The following is a 19112-nucleotide window of genomic DNA, read 5'->3' as shown; positions in this document are numbered from 1 at the left end:
AGGCTCGGTTAGGCATTTGGTATTTCGCCCGTCTTGTATTTGCTCGTCGTCACGGGTTAGGGCTGCAGAAAAGTTGGTTTCGGTTTAGCAGGGCAGCAAGGTGCTGGGGAGAAAGGGAGGCGTTACGCTACGTTAACAATACAACCCAAGGGACTGAATGAAAAAGACAGCAGTGGTGCTGTGACCAGGCAGAGGCCGTGCAGGTTTCAGGGCAGCTCTCCGTTCTCCATACCGAACCCGGAAGCTTCTTCCGAAACGCGCACTTTCAGCATTCTAGCCCGCCCCAAGCAGTGCCCATCCCGCCACGACCGCTGCAGCAGCCCAGAAAAGCGCGGCGTCTAAAACTACGGCTGAGGTGGGGCAGCGGCAAGGAGCCCCTTGACCTTACAGAGAGCTCCGAGCCTCCGCACTCTCCCGCCCGCGCGCCCGCGCCGCGGGCCACGCCCATGACGTCGCCGAACAGGGCGGGGCGAGCAGGAGGGGCAGGACGAACCCGGGCGGTTGAATGGGGGACGCGACGAGCCGCGCATTCCAGCGGGGGCACGTGACGCGGCCGCGCGGCCTGAGGTAAACAACCGCGGCCCCGCCTCCTGGCCCCTCAGCGAGCCGCGCGCTGCTCCTCGCCGGTGGGACGCGCTCCAGCAGGGCGGGCGGCTCCCTCCGAGAATCCCCAGCGGCCGCCGCGGGCCGGAGCAGCGGCAGCGGGCGCACGCGTCCCGGGTCTGCGGGCCGAGCGCGCCGGCAGGGGTCGAGCGCGCGTCCCCTCCCCGCCCCCACCGCGTGCTGTGGCGCAGCAGGAATTTGGCGGGGCCCCGGGCGCTATATGCGGCTCCTGACGCGCCGGCCGCCCTTTGGTCATTTCTATTCTCGGGGCACTGGGTCACCGCGCTCGGCCGGCCCCCTCCCCCGGGCCCGGAGGGTGTGTCCCCTCACCGGGGCTCGGCGCGCCTATAAGGGGCCGAGCGGCGGGCAGGGACATGCAGCTCTACAGCAGCGTCTGCACCCACTACCCAGCCGGGGGCCCGGGTCCCACGGCCGCAGCCCCCGCTCCGCCCGCCGCCGCCGCCGCCGCCGCCGCCGCCGCCGCCGCCGCCGCCGCCCCGTTCAAGGTCTCGCTGCAGCCCCCGGGACCCGCCGGCAGCGCGTCAGAGCCCGATACCGGTGAGTGCCAGCCGCCCGCGGCCGCCGAGCCCCGCGAAGCCGCTGCCGCCCCCGCCGCCAAGATGCCCGCCTTCTCCTCCTGCTTCGAGATGGTGTCTGAGGCCGCCGCCCCCGCCTCGGCCGCCGCCGCCGCCGCCGGGCCGCCCGGCGGGTCCTGCAAGCCGCCGCTGCCGCCGCACTACACGTCCACGGCGCAGATCACCGTGCGGGCCCTGGGCGCCGACCGGCTCCTGCTGCGCGGCCCGGAGCCCGGCGCCGCGGCGCCCGCCGCCCCGCGCGGCCGGTGCCTCCTGCTGGCCCCGCCGCCCGGCGCGCCGGTCCCGCCGCGGCGGGGCTCCTCGGCCTGGCTCCTGGAGGAGCTGCTGAGGCCCGACGGCCCCGAGCCCGCCGGCCTGGACGCGGCCCGCGAGGGGCCCGACAGAAACTTCCGACTGAGCGAACACCGCCAGGCCCTGGCCGCCGCCAAGCACCGCGGCCCTGCGCCGCCCACGGGGAGCCCGGAAGCTGGCCCCGGCCCGTGGGCCGAGGAGCGCCCGAAGGAGAGGAGCCTCCGGGGCTGGGACAGGGCCGGCGACCGCGGCGACCCTCCTCCCAGCGCCGACGAGCCGCGGCGGCCCGACCCGGAGGCCGAGGGGCCTCCGGCGCGGAGCGGCGAGGCGGTCCCGGGCGGCGCGGCCGAGGCGGCGATCGTCTCCAGGTCGGATCCCAAGGACGAGAAGCTGGCCCTGTACCTGGCCGAGGTGGAGAGGCAGGACAAGTACCTGCGGCAGAGGAACAAGTACCGATTTCACATCATTCCCGACGGCAACTGTCTCTACCGAGCGGTCAGCAAGGCGGTGTACGGGGACCAGAGCCTGCACCGAGAGCTGCGAGAGCAGACGGTGCACCACATCGCCGACCACCTCGACCACTTTAGCCCCCTGATTGAGGGCGACGTGGGGGAGTTTATCATCGCCGCTGCTCAGGACGGGGCGTGGGCCGGGTACCCTGAACTTCTGGCCATGGGGCAGATGCTGAACGTGAATGTACATCTAACTACTGGCGGGAGGCTGGAGAGCCCCACGGTGTCTACCATGATTCACTATTTGGGCCCAGAGGATTCCCTAAGGCCTAGCATTTGGCTCAGTTGGCTCAGTAACGGACATTACGACGCGGTGTTTGATCACTCCTATCCTAATCCGGAGTATGACACTTGGTGCAGGCAGACTCAAGTGCAAAGAAAACGCGACGAAGAACTCGCCAAGTCCATGGCCATATCCCTATCCAAAATGTATATTGAACAAAACGCATGCTCTTGAAGTGTCTGAACTTCTCCACCCTGGGAAAATTGCAGACCTAATTTGTGTTTGGAGAATTACATGAACTCTAATCAGGGTAATAGCACTTTTAAACTTTGAAGTAGATTTACTGTAGGTGTAATGCCTTAATCATGTTTTTGAATGTTTTCTCCTCAGAGCTGAAGGTTGCTGGGCACCTAAGTGATGTTTCATGATAGCTTTGGGTGATCCTACTGCTATTTATCATTTGCTGTATAAAGTTGGCACTACTTAATTTGCAAGCTGATTTCTCACAGTGTAAATTTTGTTCATTCCTGGTAATCTATTTTCTATAAAAATGTATTTTTGCACAACATTTTTAACAATTGGTGTATCTTCATCTATGACGTGTTCCATTTTGACACAGCTTTCCGGCGTAAATCCAGAGAAGTGCTTTATATGAAGTTTATTATTTTGAACAGAGTTTGTGATTTAGTATTTTTTGTTGTTGAATTTGAATTTTACAGTTCGTAAGTAATTATTTAAAATGGATATTGATGCATTCATATTACCAGATGATTGGCCCATTCCGTTTTGATGAAACAGATTTGTTGTTTGGAAAATCATTATTTTTCTAGAAATGGTCAACCTTTTAAAGAGAAAATACTTAAGGGGAGGTTATGGGAAGAATTTTTTTTTTTCTTTAAAGAATAGTACCAGCTCTTACTTGAATGAAAGTCTGATATTTGCTGATGGCAGAGTGATTATTCTGTACTCTGGTTGAGGTTTAGAGTAGATTGTCTGGTGCTCTCAATTGTTTTTATTTATATTTGTCATTTTGTTGAAAAAATAATTGTAACGTGATAGAAGACTTTGTGACGAGATAAGCCTCTTGCTTTATATATAGCCTCTTGGATTCAACCGAGAGATTGAAAAACTAATGGCATAAATGCCCCCAACCAACCTTGGCAGTTATTTTCCAGCAGAAGAATATGTCTTCAGAGTCTATTCCTTTTAAATTCTTTCACAAGGCAAAATAGGATTGCCCTGTATTATGTACAAATAAAAATGTCTGTATACAAGAGCTTGTATGGTTTGCTGGGTCAAACAATGTTTCCAACCTAAAACCTATCTCATTTCCACTTTAACTACTTTTAGTCGTATTTATTAAGTAATGCAGTTTGTACTTTTTTATTTTGTAACATTTTGTGATTTTTTTGTACAATATCGTATTTGTACAATTGAGCAATTCTCAGCTGATGGAATGAATGAATAAAATGTGTAATTTTACTTTTACGTCTTTTTGGCTAAAGTGATTTTTAAATGATAAAGTGACATCTGTAGGAACCTTTCTTACATGTATACAATTTTTTTTCATGTGTAAAGATGTCAGAATTATGAGAGGTTTCTTAAGTTCTCACATAAACAGGATAGGACAACCAGTAATTTCAGAGGATAAGTCTCAATGAAATGTAATTTAAAGGTGGAGTAACTCAGGAAATTGCTCTCATTATTTCTCATTGTAATTCCTAAGACTATAGATGTACCAATGGCTAATGAACAGGGAAGTGCAAGTATTGTGTTAACCAGCACAATGTCTAAGTATAGTTTTGTGTGCCACTCACTGTCAGCACAGATTTTAATGTTTTAAAGAGTAAACAAAGCAGTGGCCTTACTTTTATCCAGTTTGGCCTCTTGAGATAAAGGGAATGCATTAATTTTAAAATGTGTTATCAGATTTAGTTGAGAAGCGTGTCTGTATACATAATGCTGGTAGTGTCTGTATACATAGTGCTGGTATGCCTATTGCAGGATAAGCACAGCTAGTTTGGATTTTTTAGTTTTCAGTTGATGTCATGGTTATAGACAATTGACTTTGAGTTCCTTGCTTGACTGTGGAAGGATGGTCAAGGACCAATGGAGGGACTTCCTTGGTGGCGCTGTGGTTAAGAATCCGCTTGCCAATGCAGAGGACACGGGTTCGAGCCCTGGTCCGGGAAGATCTCACATGCCGCAGAGCAGCTAAGCCCGTGAGCCACAACTACTGAAGCCCACGTGCCCAGAGCCCGTGCTCTGCAACAAGAGAAACCACCACAATGAGAAGCCCACGCACCGCAACGAAGAGTTGCCCCCTCTCACCGCAACTAGAGAAAGCCCGCGTGCAACAACGAAGACCCAACACAGCCATAAATAAATAAATAAATAAATAAATACTAGTGGAAGGATCCCATTGGTTATCAAGGAAAGGCAATTGGTCAAAGGTTTAAATGTTACCTGATCATGAATCTCTGGTTTTTAAGTAAGATAAGGTTTGCTTCATGGCTTCCCTAATTATGTAACTTGGGAAGAAAGAAATACTTCTATTTGAATTACGCAGCTAAATGTGGTTTTCCCCCTTTTCTCTACCTTATTTAGAGATGTATAAAATTTGGGGATGCTTAAAGTTTACAGAAGGAATGAATAGATTTGATTAGGTATAAGTTCCTAAAAGGTATCTGTGAGGCCATTACTATTTTGAGGAAACAGTTCCCTCTATGTTGTTCTGTTTCATTTTCAAATTAGGATCCCAAGTCCTTGATTTAGATTCCCAAGGAGGGTGATACACGTTTAAATAAAATTCAGTGGGTCCCAAGATTGTATTACGTGGCACCATGTTATTTTGGTTGTCTTGCCTGAAAGGTTTATGTTTTTCTCATCCTCTTTTTATAGTTTTTCGTTGTCGTCGTCGTTTGGAAGAAATGTAATATTCGTCACTCCCTATGCTCCATGTTTATTTTCTACTGCCATACCAGTTTTGTTTGTAGTAGCAATTCTGGATCACCGAGGACTTGAACAGTGGAAGGTATGGAAATGTGGTTGACTCTGATTTCCTTTTAGCAGACAGATTTATTAAACAGTTTATTCCTTCAGTTACTCATGTAGCAGCTAAGAGGCTCAAAACTGTGTGAAGGAAGCAGTTGATGCTATGAGCTAAAGTTTCTTTAGAGTTTACTCCCCCATAAATTATGATGGGGGAGTATAGAATCTATAAGTAAATCCAGTTGTGTTTTCAGGTAAAGTAGTATGAAAGTCATACTAGTAACTTAAAATTTTATTGAAGGGGTACCTAGATAAAAACTATGAGACAAATAACTATTAGTGTGATTTTTTTTTTTTTTTTTAATTACTGTCATTTAAAAACTAAAATGGCCTAGTAGGTCAGGATTTTGGTGAAAACCTAAAACCTAATTCCTTGATCCTTTTGTTCATTTTCCACTCACATTTTTCTCTAAGATAAAACAGACTCATGGTAGCATTTTTAATTTTAAGTAAACCGCTATTGATAAGTTGCATGAGGGCATGTACCTGTGATTCTTAAGTTACATTTCTCTAAACTGGTAGTTCATATGCTTTATATAGTAACATTTCATTAGGCACAAAGCCTTTTCTCAGAAACCACATTTTATAGAGGAGAGGAAATGCATTAGCATCCTTTGAACATCAGAATTGGTTATCTTCAGCTTGGGTAAATATAGTCTTATACTGCAATGTTTTCGTCATAATTTTTGTACTGAAAAAAAAAAGGGATCGAGATAATCTCACTACTTTATGTGGTTTTCCTCTTTCCCAAAGAGATGAGAAAGTTTAAACTCTAAAATTTTACCGTGCTATTCAATGTGCTCATATGAAGGAAGTGCATTGAGAATAAAAACAGATTTCAGACCTTTGGACATCGGATAAATTCATATGTAGGTAGTTGTAGTGGAATAATTCAAGAGTGTATACTTCAAATGTGTAACGTATTCAAATTTAAGTTATTTGTCACATGAGATCATAAGTCCAGACCTTATTATTTATTTATTTTTAAATTTTTATTGGCGTATAGTTGATTTACAATGTTGTGTTAGTTTCAGGTGTACAGCAAAGTGAATCAGTTATACATATACATATATCCACTCTTTTTTTAGTGTTTATTTCTTTTGACATCCCTAGAGTGTCTATAACTATCTCAAAGAGGCACTGAGAAACTAGATGGCATTTAATTCAGTTTCATTCCCCAAATGTACTAAGTGCAATGGGCATGGGCTCTATTATGTTCCATCATGAGTCTCGTGGGTTCCAGCCCAGTACCTAGCAGAGTAAATGTTCAGTAAACACTCACTGAATGAAGAAATTTTTTTTTTTTAAATAAGGCATCTCATTATTATTTAACTTTGCATACCTTTTATTGAATGGGCCATATCTTTTTTTATATATAAATTTATTTATTTTGTTTATTTTATTTTTGGCTGCGTTGGGTTTCTGTTGCTGCACGTGGGCTTTTCTCCGGTTGCGGCAAGTGGGGGCTACTCTTCATTGCGGTGCGCGGGCTTCTCATTGTGGTGGCTTCTCTTGTTGCAGACCACGGGCTCTAGGCACGTGGGCTTCAGTAGTTGTGGCACATGGGCTCAGTAGTTGTGGCTTGTGGGCTCAGTAGTTGTGGATCTAGGGCGCAGGCTCAGTAGTTGTGGTGCACGGGCTTAGTTGCTCCACGGCATGTGGGATCTTCCCGGACCAGGGCTCGAACCCGTGTCCCCTGCATTGGCAGGCGGATTCTTAACCACTGCGCCACCAGGGAAGCCCCCGAAGGAAGAAATTGAAGGGAAGTATGAGCTTGGGAATATTTAGTTGGTGGATGTGAAAATTAAAGATGATTTGACTCTACAATTACTGGTAATCATCACTGCCAAAGTAATTCTGAGCATTTTAAACTGAAGTAGTATAAAAAGAGTATTAAAGTATTGAATTCTATAATGGGAAAAAATAGGTTTTGAAACCAGAAATTAGAATTTATTGATTTTATCTTTGTGTCATCTTCCAAATCTTGAGGCCTCAGCTCAGAAAGATTATTTAAAAGTAGAACTTCACTAATTTGAAGTGATTTTGAAGGTGTTGCCATATCCAAAGGGAGTTGCTCTGACTTGCTTTAGGGGTAACATCCAACCCAAGTCCAGTCTACAGCAATTCCTAGTTTTGCTATGTTTTCTCTCTGTGGCTTGGTTGGGGAAGAAATGTTGCACAGATTTCAAGCATGCTTTAGGACTGTTGTGTTCAATAGTCCTGGCTGCATGCTTATGCCATTGGTATGGGGCCTGGGCAAGTAGCATGAATCAGATCAAAACAGACCTATTGGGAGAAAAATCAGTGTATTTCTTCCTACTGTAAATTAGGCCAGTGGCAATAATTCTGTGAGTAATGTTTAGAGAGTTCACGGTCATCAGACTATTTGTAGTAAAACGTTATCTAGCCTGCTTTCTCACAAGTGAATTTTCTAAATAATTGAACAGTCCATTTATGTGTAAAATAAAAAACAGAAAGACTGCTTTTGATAAAATTCTTTAAAAAGTAATCTATGGGGCTTCCCTGGTGGCGCAGTGGTTAAGAATCCACCTGCCAATGCAGGGGACACGGGTTCGAGCCCTGGTCCGGGAAGATCCCACGTGCTGCGGAACAACTAAGCCCGTGCGGTACAACTACTGAGCCTGCGCTCTAGGGCCCATGCGCCTAGAGCCCGAGCTCCGCAACAAGAGAAGCCACCACAATGAGAAGCCTGCACACTGCAGCAAAGAGTAGCCCCTGCTCGCCGCAACTAGAGAAAAGCCTGGATGCAGCAACAAAGACCCAGTGCAGCCAAAAATAAAGTAAATAAAATAAATAAATTTAAAAACCCACCATTCACTTTATAGCAGTATACCATATATACTCAATAAATATTTTTTTAAAAAAAGGAATCTATGGTACACTTATTTGCCTTTGTAAAATAACAATACAGTTTAATCTTCCCTTAATGACTGAGAGGCCTCATGATGGCATGGGTCAATGGCCGTGAAGCCTTGGCAGATTGCTGAGATGTGACAGTCCCTTTGTACTTTAAAGGCTCTCAGAGAGTTGGGACTTTTATCTTTGTGTTTTATTCTCTCCTGTCTCCTCCCTCACTTTCTGATTGTTCCTCTCACCACTGTCTCTTTCCAGCCTTAATTCTCCATCATAATTTCCCATGTTGAATTAGAGACACCATCAAACATGCTTGTCAGAACTGTCTCTAAGATAATAGGAAATGGGTTTCTCATTCGTGACCAGGATGCTCTGCTATGAGTAATGTGCTTAAGCTTTAGTTTTTGGTCAACCAGAGAGCTTTTTTACCTTTGTCTTCTTCTTTGCATTCTTTAGTGGTATCCTGGAAATGCTGAATTTGTCTGATTAAGGGACTTGTGAATGTGTGCAGTGGCACATTAAAACAAAAAAACAAAACAAAACAACATGGGTTAGTTGTCCTAATCCTCAAAATTGGAGTTGACTTGTCATTGCCTGGTTAGTATTTTGCTCCACCTCTGGCATATGGAATCCTTTATAGCATGTACCTGCCATTGTCTTCCTTTTGCTTATGCATTTTTATCGATAGTGTTTATGTTTCCTAATGGTGTATTTTAAAAATATATCAAAGTTTTAACTTTTTAAATAGTCAAATCTTTTGAATTTTTGTGATTCTTTCTTTTCTTCCAGTTTTATTGAGATATAATTGACATACAGCCTTGTATAAGTTTAAGGTGTACAACATAACGATTTGACTTACATACATCGTGAAATGATTACCACAGTAAGTTTAGTGAACATCCTTCATCTGATAGATACAAAATTAAAGAAATAGAAAAAATATTTTTTTCCACTGTGATGAGAACTCTTAGGATTTCCTCTCAACAACTTTCATGTATAGCATACAGAAGTGTTAATTATATTTATCATGTTGTACATTACATCCCTACTACTAAGTTATAACTGGAATTTTGTACCCTTTGTCTTCATCCAGTTCCTCCTTCCCTGACCCCTGACCTCTGGTAACCACAAATCTGATCACTTTCTCTGTGAGTTTGTTTGTTTGTTTGTTTTTGAAGTACAATTGACCTACAACACTATATTAGTTACTGGTGCACAACATAGTGATTTAATAGTTCTATACCTTTCAAAATGATCACCATGATTAGTCTAGTTACCATGCTATGCATTTTTGTATTTAGTTTTCCAGTCCACCAAGATGTGCTCATGATGAAGTAATTCAAATATCAGGTCTTCATTGAAGACTCCAAATCACAGTACACATAGGTCTAGTACAAATAAGAATTTTAGAAAAATTTCCTCTCTGTAATACTTCTTTAATAAATGTATATTATGTCTGCATTGTGTAAATAAGTTAGTCTTCCTCATCCTGGCCTTCCCTTTCCTTGAAAGTAAAATTTTTTTCCTCATACTGATTACAATGGTTGAACAGGTTCAGTAGGCACCTTGCATTAGTATGCTGACAAGTAGAATTTAGACAATTTTTGACAATAGACAATAGAATGACAATTTTTTAAATTTAATTTTTATTTTGTATTAGAGTGTAGGTGGTTTACAATGTTGTGTTAGTTTCAGGCGTACAGCAAAGGGATTCAGTTATACATCGCTTCTCAGCCTTTTGGCTAAGATCAAGTGCAGTTATACTTATACATATATCCATTCTTTTTCAGATTCTTCTCCCACATAAGAATCTTCTCTCATATAGGTTATTACAGAATATTGAGTAGAGTTCCCTGTGCTAGACAGTAGGTCCTTGTTGATTATCTATTTTATATATAGTAGTGTGTATATGTTAATCCCAAACTCCTAATTTATCCCTCCCCCCACCTTTCCCCTTTGGTTACCGTAAGTTTGTTTTCAAATAGACAATGACAATTTGAAAAAAGTCCAGTGGTATATGTTCATTTAATATTTTAAAGCAGTTAAAGTAGAACCCTCTCCCTTTCTTCCCACTCCCTGCCCTACTCCCTCCCAGCCTTTTATACTTTGAATTGGAATGATTTTAGGAAGTGTTGATGTCAAGTAGATTGGCAATGTGTAGAGAGGCAGTCTCAGTGATTTTGCTTGAAGTAATGACTGAGTCTAAACGAATGTTCCACTTAGATTGGAAGTTCTCTGAATAATTTTAGCAATGGACTATGTGGTTGCATTTCTTAGCTTATCAAAGTACAACAAAGTGGTGTGCAAAATAGGTAATTGTGGAGGGAATTTGTGCCAATGTGTCACAGAACACCTGTGCAGCCAATTTGTAAAATAAACTCAAATAAGGCTTTCAGTTCTAATGACAAACAGGAAACATTCACACTTTCTTTTTCTTGCAGTGAAATTTGAGCTATACTGGTGATGTAATAGGAATGAAAGAAGTAGAACACAGTCAGGAAATACTTGGCTATCATTTCACTACCTTTGCCATCTTGTTGAAAAGTGCAAACCTGGGGGAGTAAACAATTATGCTTTTTACTTTAAACAATGCTCATGTCTCTATAAACAGTAGGTGCCTGAGACAGACACCCCAGTAATTCCAGGTATATACAGAATTCCTCAGTAATTCCAGCTTATACAGAATTCCAGGACAAAGAAGAGAGAGATTTAAGATGTATGTTGAACTTTTCCATAGAAGATAGTTCTCTGACAGATTTTTCATTACCTTTTCGTTTTATTGATTGACTGTTGGCAGATGTCACTACTACTCAGAATTGTGGCAATTTGTAAAGAGATGGCTATAGTAATTTAGAAAACAGCTTGACCCTACAGGAATAGACAGCATAATTTTAACAGTTAAGCTAAGCTGTTGTAATAAAAAGAAATTAAGAAGAAAATTCTTTAAAAAGAAAATTATAATATTGAAGTATCTGGGAAAAAAGTGAATAAAATATACATTAACTTGTTTTGCATTACAAAGATATAAAAGTAGAATTAATAGTTGCCATAATTAGGGTTCCTGATCAGCTCCTCAACAATGTGTTTGCCACAGATTAAATATATACATGTTGCAAAGCCTTCCATATTTTGAGAAGGCTGCTAGTTTTCTATTTCTATTCTTAATTGTTCTTTAGTATATCAGAAATATCTCGATAACCTGGCCTTCAACACAAGCCTTGGTTTTCTTCAGAAAGAACAGTACATAAAACTTTTTCCTTTTTAGGTTTTTATGGATCATGCTTCTTTAGGATGTTGCTGGTTTTACTTTTCCCTCTTCCTCTATTTTTTTAAAAATTAATTTTTGGCTGCGTTGGGTCTTTGTTGCTGTGCGTGGGCTTTCTCTAGTTGTGGCGAGCGGGGGTTACTCTTCGTTGCGGTGCGCAGGCTTCTCATTGCGGTGGCTTCTCTTGTTGCGGAGCACAGGCTCTAGGTGCGCGGGCTTCAGTAGTTGTGGCAGGCGGGCTCAGTAGTTGTGGCTCGCAGGCTCTAGAGCGCAGGCTCAGTAGTTGTGGCGCATGGGCTTAGCTGCTCTGCGGCATGTGGGATCTTCCTGGACCAGGGATCGAACCCGTGTCCCCTGAATTGGCAGGCGGATTCTTAACTACTGCGCCACCAGGGAAATCCCCCTCTTTCTCTAGTTTTGAATTATTTTTCTTTTATATTGTCCTGCTTGGTTTTCTTTTAGAATAGTTTTATGTGGTCTACTCTGCTTAAAATTAAGTGGTCTTTCCTAATTTTCACTAATTTACTAAGTCTTTAAAAGAAAATAAGGAAACTTCACCTCAGCCGCTAAAAAAGAAAACAAACAAACATACCATTAGTGGGTACTTAGTGGGCTAGAGGCTCCATATAATAGTCATATTTATAATTTAAGGATGAGGCTTCCCCTCTCAAGTTAAGGTTAATAAGAATATTCATATACATGGGTCAGAGCAGCCAACTGCAAAGATAACTCACCCCAAGAGATGGTCACTAAAGTTCTTTTTGAGCAGGATAGGGCGGTTCTCCCAGTTAAGTCAGGGCAGCTGTACTACAAGCATATTCTTAGCAGGAGTAATCAAAAGTAATTGATATAAAGAAAGCCATAACTGACCCAAGTATCTATATCCAAATTATCTATCTATATGTCTGTCTGTCTATCCATCCTGTTGCAGGAATGTACTGTCACAAGAGAAGAGTGGTGGTCTGTATGATGTCTAGAGAAAAGACGGCCAAGGAACACAGATGGCAATACATGGGCCAGTGTATCTCTACTTTTATTGAGGTGAGAAGGTGCTCTGGGCAAGCCATGCTAATATGCTGAATAGAGAAGAAAAATAAAGGAAAATAGTTCTTGGAAATAGGAAGTAAATATTCATTGAATAATATTGAATGAAACAAATTCATTCAACAAATATTGACTGCCAGGAGTAGGTACTGTGCTAAGTACTGTGTAAACTCATAGGTTGTATGGTAAATCTTTAATAACTAGAGGCTATAATAATCGTATCTTGCACAAATTATTTTGCTCATTAAGAAAGGTCTTTGGAGTCAAGTTGGCTGGGGTTCAAACTGAGGCATTTTGCATCCTATCTAAAGCAAAAAAGGGACACTGACAAATGAAAAAGAAACAGCAAGTGAAAAGGAAAAACAAAGGAGACAGAATGCAGTGAATGGAAGAAAAGCTAAAATAAGAAAAAATAAATCTATAATTGATATCTTCAGAGAGATAAGATCAAGATCCTGGAGAAGGAATTGCTATTTTTAGAAAGAACTCTTGTGAATTAAAAATAGCACAGCTGAAGTTAACTAATAGCACAGGTGAAGTTTGGAAGATAAATTGGAGGAAATCTCTCAGAAAGTGGATCAAGGAGACATGGAATGGAAAATAGGGACAAAATAAGAAAATGAGATTAATCTTGGAAGCCCAATATTTGACTAATAGGTTTTCCAGAGGTAGAACAAAGACAATGGTTGAGAAGAAAGACTATACAAAAGATTTCCCAGAACTCAAGAATAGTCGTCTCCAGATTGTAAAGTCCCACAGAGTGTCCACAGGGTCTTTGTGGACAGCCATACAGGTGTGTCTATGGATTACGATGAGATTAGTGCTCCCTAAAGTGGTGCAGTGCACAACATGTACAACTGTGTGTGGCCACCAAATGAATGCAAAAAGACCCACGCCACAGCATTTCAACTAGAAATTTCAGAGTATTAGGCATAAAAAAATAACCTCAAATCCTTCAGAGGGGAAAAATAAGTCACATCCAGAACCTTAGAACAAGAATAGCATCAGACTTCTCAAGAGAAACATCATAACAGAAGACCATGGAAAAATGCTTTGCAAATTCTGAGGGAAAATGATTTCCAAGCTATAATTCTATACCTAGCTATATCAGTTAGTATTCTTAATTGTCAACAGCAGAATCTATATAGTTAGTTTAAGCAGATAAGAAATTTATTGACTTCAGATTGCTTAGGTGGTTTATGGAATTTTCTGGTGAGCCAGAGAATGCAGGCTTGTATACCAAGGTGCCAGGTCCACACCCAAAGACCACTGTGGGAGCTGCACTTGAGAAGACATCTCCACTACCACACCTAGCACAGACAGCACAGCTGGCTGCATGATGAAGAAGCTTCACTCTTGAGCCATCCCTCCCCTCCAGACTAGATGTCTCTATTTCCATCATTTTCCAAAAAGATGGATTCTGCAAACAACTACTATCTCACGTTGCTTACTTCTGAACTGAAGTCTCATAGAGGTATGTGTCATTAGAAGAGCTTAGGCTGCATACCTCCTTCTGCCAACCCCAGTAGCAAAAGAGCACATTCAAGATTCTACCTTGGAAAAGTGAGACTCAAGGTGTGGGAAATTTACCAAGGGAAGGTGATTAAAAGATCTTGGTTGGTATCGAAAATAAACAATATTTACTACACCCACCAAACTATTAAGAATGAGGGTAGAATAAACATACTTTCAGACATTCAAGTCTCAAAACAACGTACCACCCCCACAACTTTTCTCAGAAATCTGCTGAAGTTCTACCTACACGAGGCTGTAAACCAAGGAAAATTAAGACACAGGATCTGGGAAACAGGCATCCATCTCAGATGAGACAAAGGGAATCCCCATCATGGTGGTGGCAAGAACCTTCAAGTTAAAGACTGGGCAGCGGGTCAGCCTGGAGCAGGAGGACTCTGGGCTTCAGGAGGCCTGGCTGTACGAAGACAGTTTACCTAACGAGTGTGAGTGTTGTTGGTGGGGATTGACACTGTGTCGAATAGTTTTGGGATAGCCCAGTGAGAGGAACAGAAAACTAAGCAAATGGAAGAAAAGACAATTACTAATTTTAGGGCAAACAAAAAGTTATACAAGGAAAGGAAATATAACCAAAACCCATTAGGTATGTGTATTGAACTGTGAAAGATAATTTCATAATCATATACACCCTGAATATTGATTTAGCAAAAATGAAATATATAATTATATTGAGAATGGAGGGGGAGTATGTGTATGTGTGTGGGGTGAGGTAAGAGTTAAATTCTTGTTTTCCGTAGTAGAAAATTAATATATAATATCTAAAAGTAAAAATCAAGAAGAATTTAAGTATTTATATTAAACTTAATGGTACCATGTGTGTATATGAATATAAATTACATTTATATTAATAATTCACATGACTATAATATAAGCACATTATTTTGTTTTATTTATTTATATATTTATTTTTGGCCTTGCTGTATGGCTTGCGGGATCTTAGTTCCCCGACCAGGGATCGAACCCGGGCTCTTGGCTGTGAGAACGTGGAGTCCTAACCACTGGACCACCAGGGAATTCCCTAAGCACATTATATTAAAATATAGAGGCAGAAAAAGACCTGTATGCAGAAAACTGTAAGATACTGATGAAAGAAATCAAAGATGACACAAACAGATGGAGAGATATACCATGTTCTTGGACTGGAAGAATCAATATTGGGAAAATGACTATACAACCCAAAGCAATCTACAGATTCAGTGCAATCCCTATCAAATTACCAATGGCATTTTTCACAGAATTAGACAAAAAATTTTACAATTTGTATGGAAACACAAAAGACCCCGAGTAGCCAAAGCAATCTTGAGAAAGAAAAACGGAGCTGCAGGAATCAGGCTCCCTGACTTCAGACTATACTACAAAGCTACAGTAATCTACACAGTATGGTACTGGCACAAAAACATGGAACAGGATAGAAAGCCTAGAGATAAACCCACGCACCAATGTTCACCTAATCTATGACAAAGGAGGCAAGAATATACAGTGGAGAAAAGACAGCCTCTTCAATAAGTGGTGCTGGGAAAACTGGACAGCTACATGTAAAAGAATGAAATTAGAACACTCCCTAACACCATACACAAAAATAAACTCAAAATGGATTAAACACCTAAATGTGAAGCCAGACACTACAAAACTCTTAGAGGAAAACATAGGAAAAACACTCTCTGACATAAATCGCAGCAAGATCTTTTATGACCCACCTCCTAGAGAAATGGAAATAAAAACAAAACTAAACAAATGGGACCTAATTAAACTTAAAAGCTTTTGCACAGCAAAGGAAACCATAAACAAGACGAAAAGACAACCCTCAGAATGGGAGAAAATATTTTCAAATGAAGCAACTGACAAGGCATTAATCTCCAAAATATACAAGGAGCTCATGCAGCTCAATATTAAAAAAACAAACTACCCAATCCAAAAATGGACAGAAGACCTAAATAGACGTTTCTCCAAAGAAGACATACAGATGGCCAGCAAACACTTGAAAAGATGCTCAACATCACTAATTATTAGAGAAATAGAAGTCAAAACTACAATGAGGTATCACCTCACACTGGTCAGAATGGCCATCATCAAAAAATCTACAAACAATAAATGCTGGAGAGGGTGTGGAGAAAAGGGAACCCTCTTACACTGTTGGTGGGAATGTAAATTGATACAGCCACTATAGAGACCAGTATGGAGGTTCCTTAAAAAACTAAAAATAGAACTACCATATGACCCAGCAATCCCACTCCTAGGCATATACCCAGAGAAAACCACAATTCAAAAAGATACATGCACTGCAATGTTCACTGTAGCACTATTTACAAAAGCCAGGACATGGAAGCAACCTAAATGTTCATCGACAGAGGAGTGGATAAAGAAGATGTGGTACATATATACAATGGAATATTACTCAGCCATAAAAAGGAACGAAATTGTGTCATTTGCAATTGTGTCATTGGACCTAGAGATGGTCATACAGAGTGAAGTAAGTCAGAAAGAGAAAAACAAATATCGTATATTAATGCATATATGTGAAATCTAGAAAAATGGTATAGATCTTATGGTATAGATGATCTTGCAAAGCAGAAATAGAGACACAAACTTAGTGAACAAATATATGGATACCAAGGGGAAAACGGGGCAGGGGATGAAATGAGAGATTGGGATTGATATATATACACTACTATGTATAAAATAAGTAACTAATGAGAACATATTGTATAGCACAGGGAACTCCATACTCTGTGGTGACCTAAATGGGAAGGAAATCCAAAAAGGAGGGGTATATGTATATGTATGGATGATTCAATTTGCTGTACAGCAGAAACTGACACAGCAGTGTAAAGCAACTATACTCCAATAACAATAAATAAATAAATATAAATACACACACACACACACACAGAAAATAAAATATGGAGGCAAATACCAGAATAAAGGTTAAAAGAGTGAAACTAGTTACCTCTGGGGAGTGGGAGGGTTGTAGCAGGGACAGTTTTCCATTTTAAACTATTGAACTATTTGATTAAAAAAATATGTAAATAATAAAAATTACAGAGTAAATTCAATATGTTAAAGATTCTTGCAAGCTCTATGTTGCAGATTCTAGCTCAGTGCTGTGTTTTTGTTTGTTTTATTGAAGTATAGTTGATTTACAATGTTGTGTTAGTTTCAGGTGTACAGCAAAGTGATTTGGTTGTATGTATATTTTTTTCAGATTATTTACCATTATAAGTTATTACAAGATATTGAATATAGTTCCCTGTGTTATACAGTAAATCCTTGTTGCTTATCTATTTTATGTATAATAGTTTGTATCTGTTAATCCCATACTCCTAATTTATCCCTCCTCCCATTCCCTATGGTAACCATAAGTTTTTCTGTGTCTGTGAGTCTGTTTCTGTTTTGTATATAGATTCATTTATATTATTTTTTAGATTCCACATATAAGTGTATCATATAATATTTGTCTTTCTCTGTCGTATTTCACTTAGTATGATATTCTCTAGGTCCATCCACATTGCCGCAAATGGCATTATTTCATTGTTTTTCATGGGTAATATTCCATTGTGTCTCTTAATCCCATATGCCTATCTCACTTCTCCCCTCTTCCCCCTCCTCACTGGTAACCACTAGTTTGTTTTCTGTATCCGTGAATCTATTTCTGTTTTGTTATATTCACTAGCTTTATTTTTTAGATTCCACATATAAGGGATAACATAGAGTATTTGTCTTTGTCTGACTTATTTCACTTAGCATAATACTGTCTAGGTCCATCCATGTTGCTGCAAATGGCAGTATTTTGCTCTTTTTATGGCTCAGTAATATTCCATTGTTATACCACATCTTCTTTACCCATTCATCTGTTGATGGACATTTAGGTTGCTTCCATATCTTGGCTATTGTAAATAATGCTGCTATGAGCATTGGAGTGCATGTATCTTTTCAAATTAGTGTTCTCATGTGCTTTGGACATATACCCAGGCGTGGAATAGCTAGATCGTGTGGTATTTCTATTTTTAGTTTTTACAGGAACCTCCATACTGTTCTCCATAGTGGCTGCACCAATTTACAATCCCACCAGCAGTGTACACGGTTTCCCTTTTCAGGGAGTGATTTTCCTTGATGTATCTTGGCTTAAGAGATAATTTTGTGTTTTTTCTCATAGAATTAAACATGCTAATTATAGAAAACACAAATATCTTAGATATGTTTTGGTAAGATCCCATGGGATAATTCTGCTAGAAGTGAAAGGGTTTGGGATTTGAGATCAGATCTGTATTAAGACCTTGCCACTGGAAGTGTGTGTGACTTTAGACAGGGAGAGAGTTCCTTATTCTCCCCGAACTTTGGTTGATGTCTTCACCTTTTAAATTGGGTGAATATGGTTGACACCTTTGGGGTTTCTCAGTTCTCACCCCCTTTCTCTGGAAACTTCCCTTTGCCCTTGTCCATTGGAATCAACCACTGGCAAGACTTCCACCCCCCCTGCCCCCCCATGGCTGATTCTACCTAGGTGTGCACGTCTGATTGCAGCCAGACTCAGTTTCTTTCATTTGGAAATTTGGCACATCTGTGGGCCTGGAATAGTAACCTTTGAATTTAGGGGACCATATGTGTAATCTCTTCCACAGAGTCCTGGAGGAGCAGAGAAAGTAGGGCGTTTGCAGAAAGAGAGAAGCATGAAGTAATTGTGCAGAGAGATCTGGGTGATATATGGAGAGAGAGTCCTGAGATTTTCATTTTCTGACACTGACCCCTTTCGAAGGCCCCACTGCCTTTCTGCATCCTTGTAATAAATTAACCTTTTTCCCTTAAGCTGTTTCAAGTTAGTTTTCATTACTTACAAATTGAGTCTTATTTCACGCAGGATAAAAGCAGCTGTCTGTAGAGCTTATGCACTCCCCCATATTGCCTGGCCCTACCTCCACACTGGGACTTTGGTCCTTGCTCTGTGGATATTTCACCCATCACCTCGTCTCCTTGCACCACTGGCTGCCCTCACCTCCTCTGCAGTGTGGCTTCAGCATGGCACCCATCATGGTGGGAGTTGTAGTGGTTTCAGTGACATTGGATTGGAGCCCAAGAAGTATAATACAACTTCTTCCGCTTCTTCTGGACTCCAAGGAAACACT

At 41.5% G+C, this 19112-nt stretch overlaps 1 protein-coding gene and 1 long non-coding RNA gene across 2 annotated transcripts in view; both read left to right on the top strand.

Annotated features, from left to right (window-relative positions):
* The first annotated feature begins 547 nt into the window (after positions 1–547).
* Positions 548–3676, top strand: OTUD1 (OTU deubiquitinase 1). Its single transcript, XM_061181584.1, has one exon. The coding sequence runs from the start codon at positions 978–980 to the stop codon at positions 2457–2459; it is 1482 nt and encodes a 493-aa protein (XP_061037567.1). The 5' UTR covers positions 548–977; the 3' UTR covers positions 2460–3676.
* Positions 3677–4659: 983 nt separating this feature from the next.
* Positions 4660–19112, top strand: part of LOC133084819 (uncharacterized) — a 29788-nt gene continuing 15335 nt past the window's right edge. The window contains exons 1-3 of the long non-coding RNA XR_009699471.1: positions 4660–4678; positions 5127–5259; positions 12347–12456. This is a non-coding gene — a long non-coding RNA (uncharacterized LOC133084819). The remainder of the gene's footprint in view (positions 4679–5126; positions 5260–12346; positions 12457–19112) is intronic.

The sequence above is a fragment of the Eubalaena glacialis genome, chromosome 2 (genome assembly GCF_028564815.1).
Source record: "Eubalaena glacialis isolate mEubGla1 chromosome 2, mEubGla1.1.hap2.+ XY, whole genome shotgun sequence".
Taxonomy (NCBI): domain Eukaryota; kingdom Metazoa; phylum Chordata; class Mammalia; order Artiodactyla; family Balaenidae; genus Eubalaena; species Eubalaena glacialis.
Note: the sequence above shows the minus strand (reverse complement) of the source record. Positions and strands in the feature narration are given on the sequence as shown.

What these genes read in the sequence shown, in the direction of transcription:
- OTUD1 (XM_061181584.1), top strand. Translation starts at nt 978, where the DNA reads ATGCAGCTCTACAGCAGCGTCTGCACCCACTACCCAGCCGGGGGCCCG.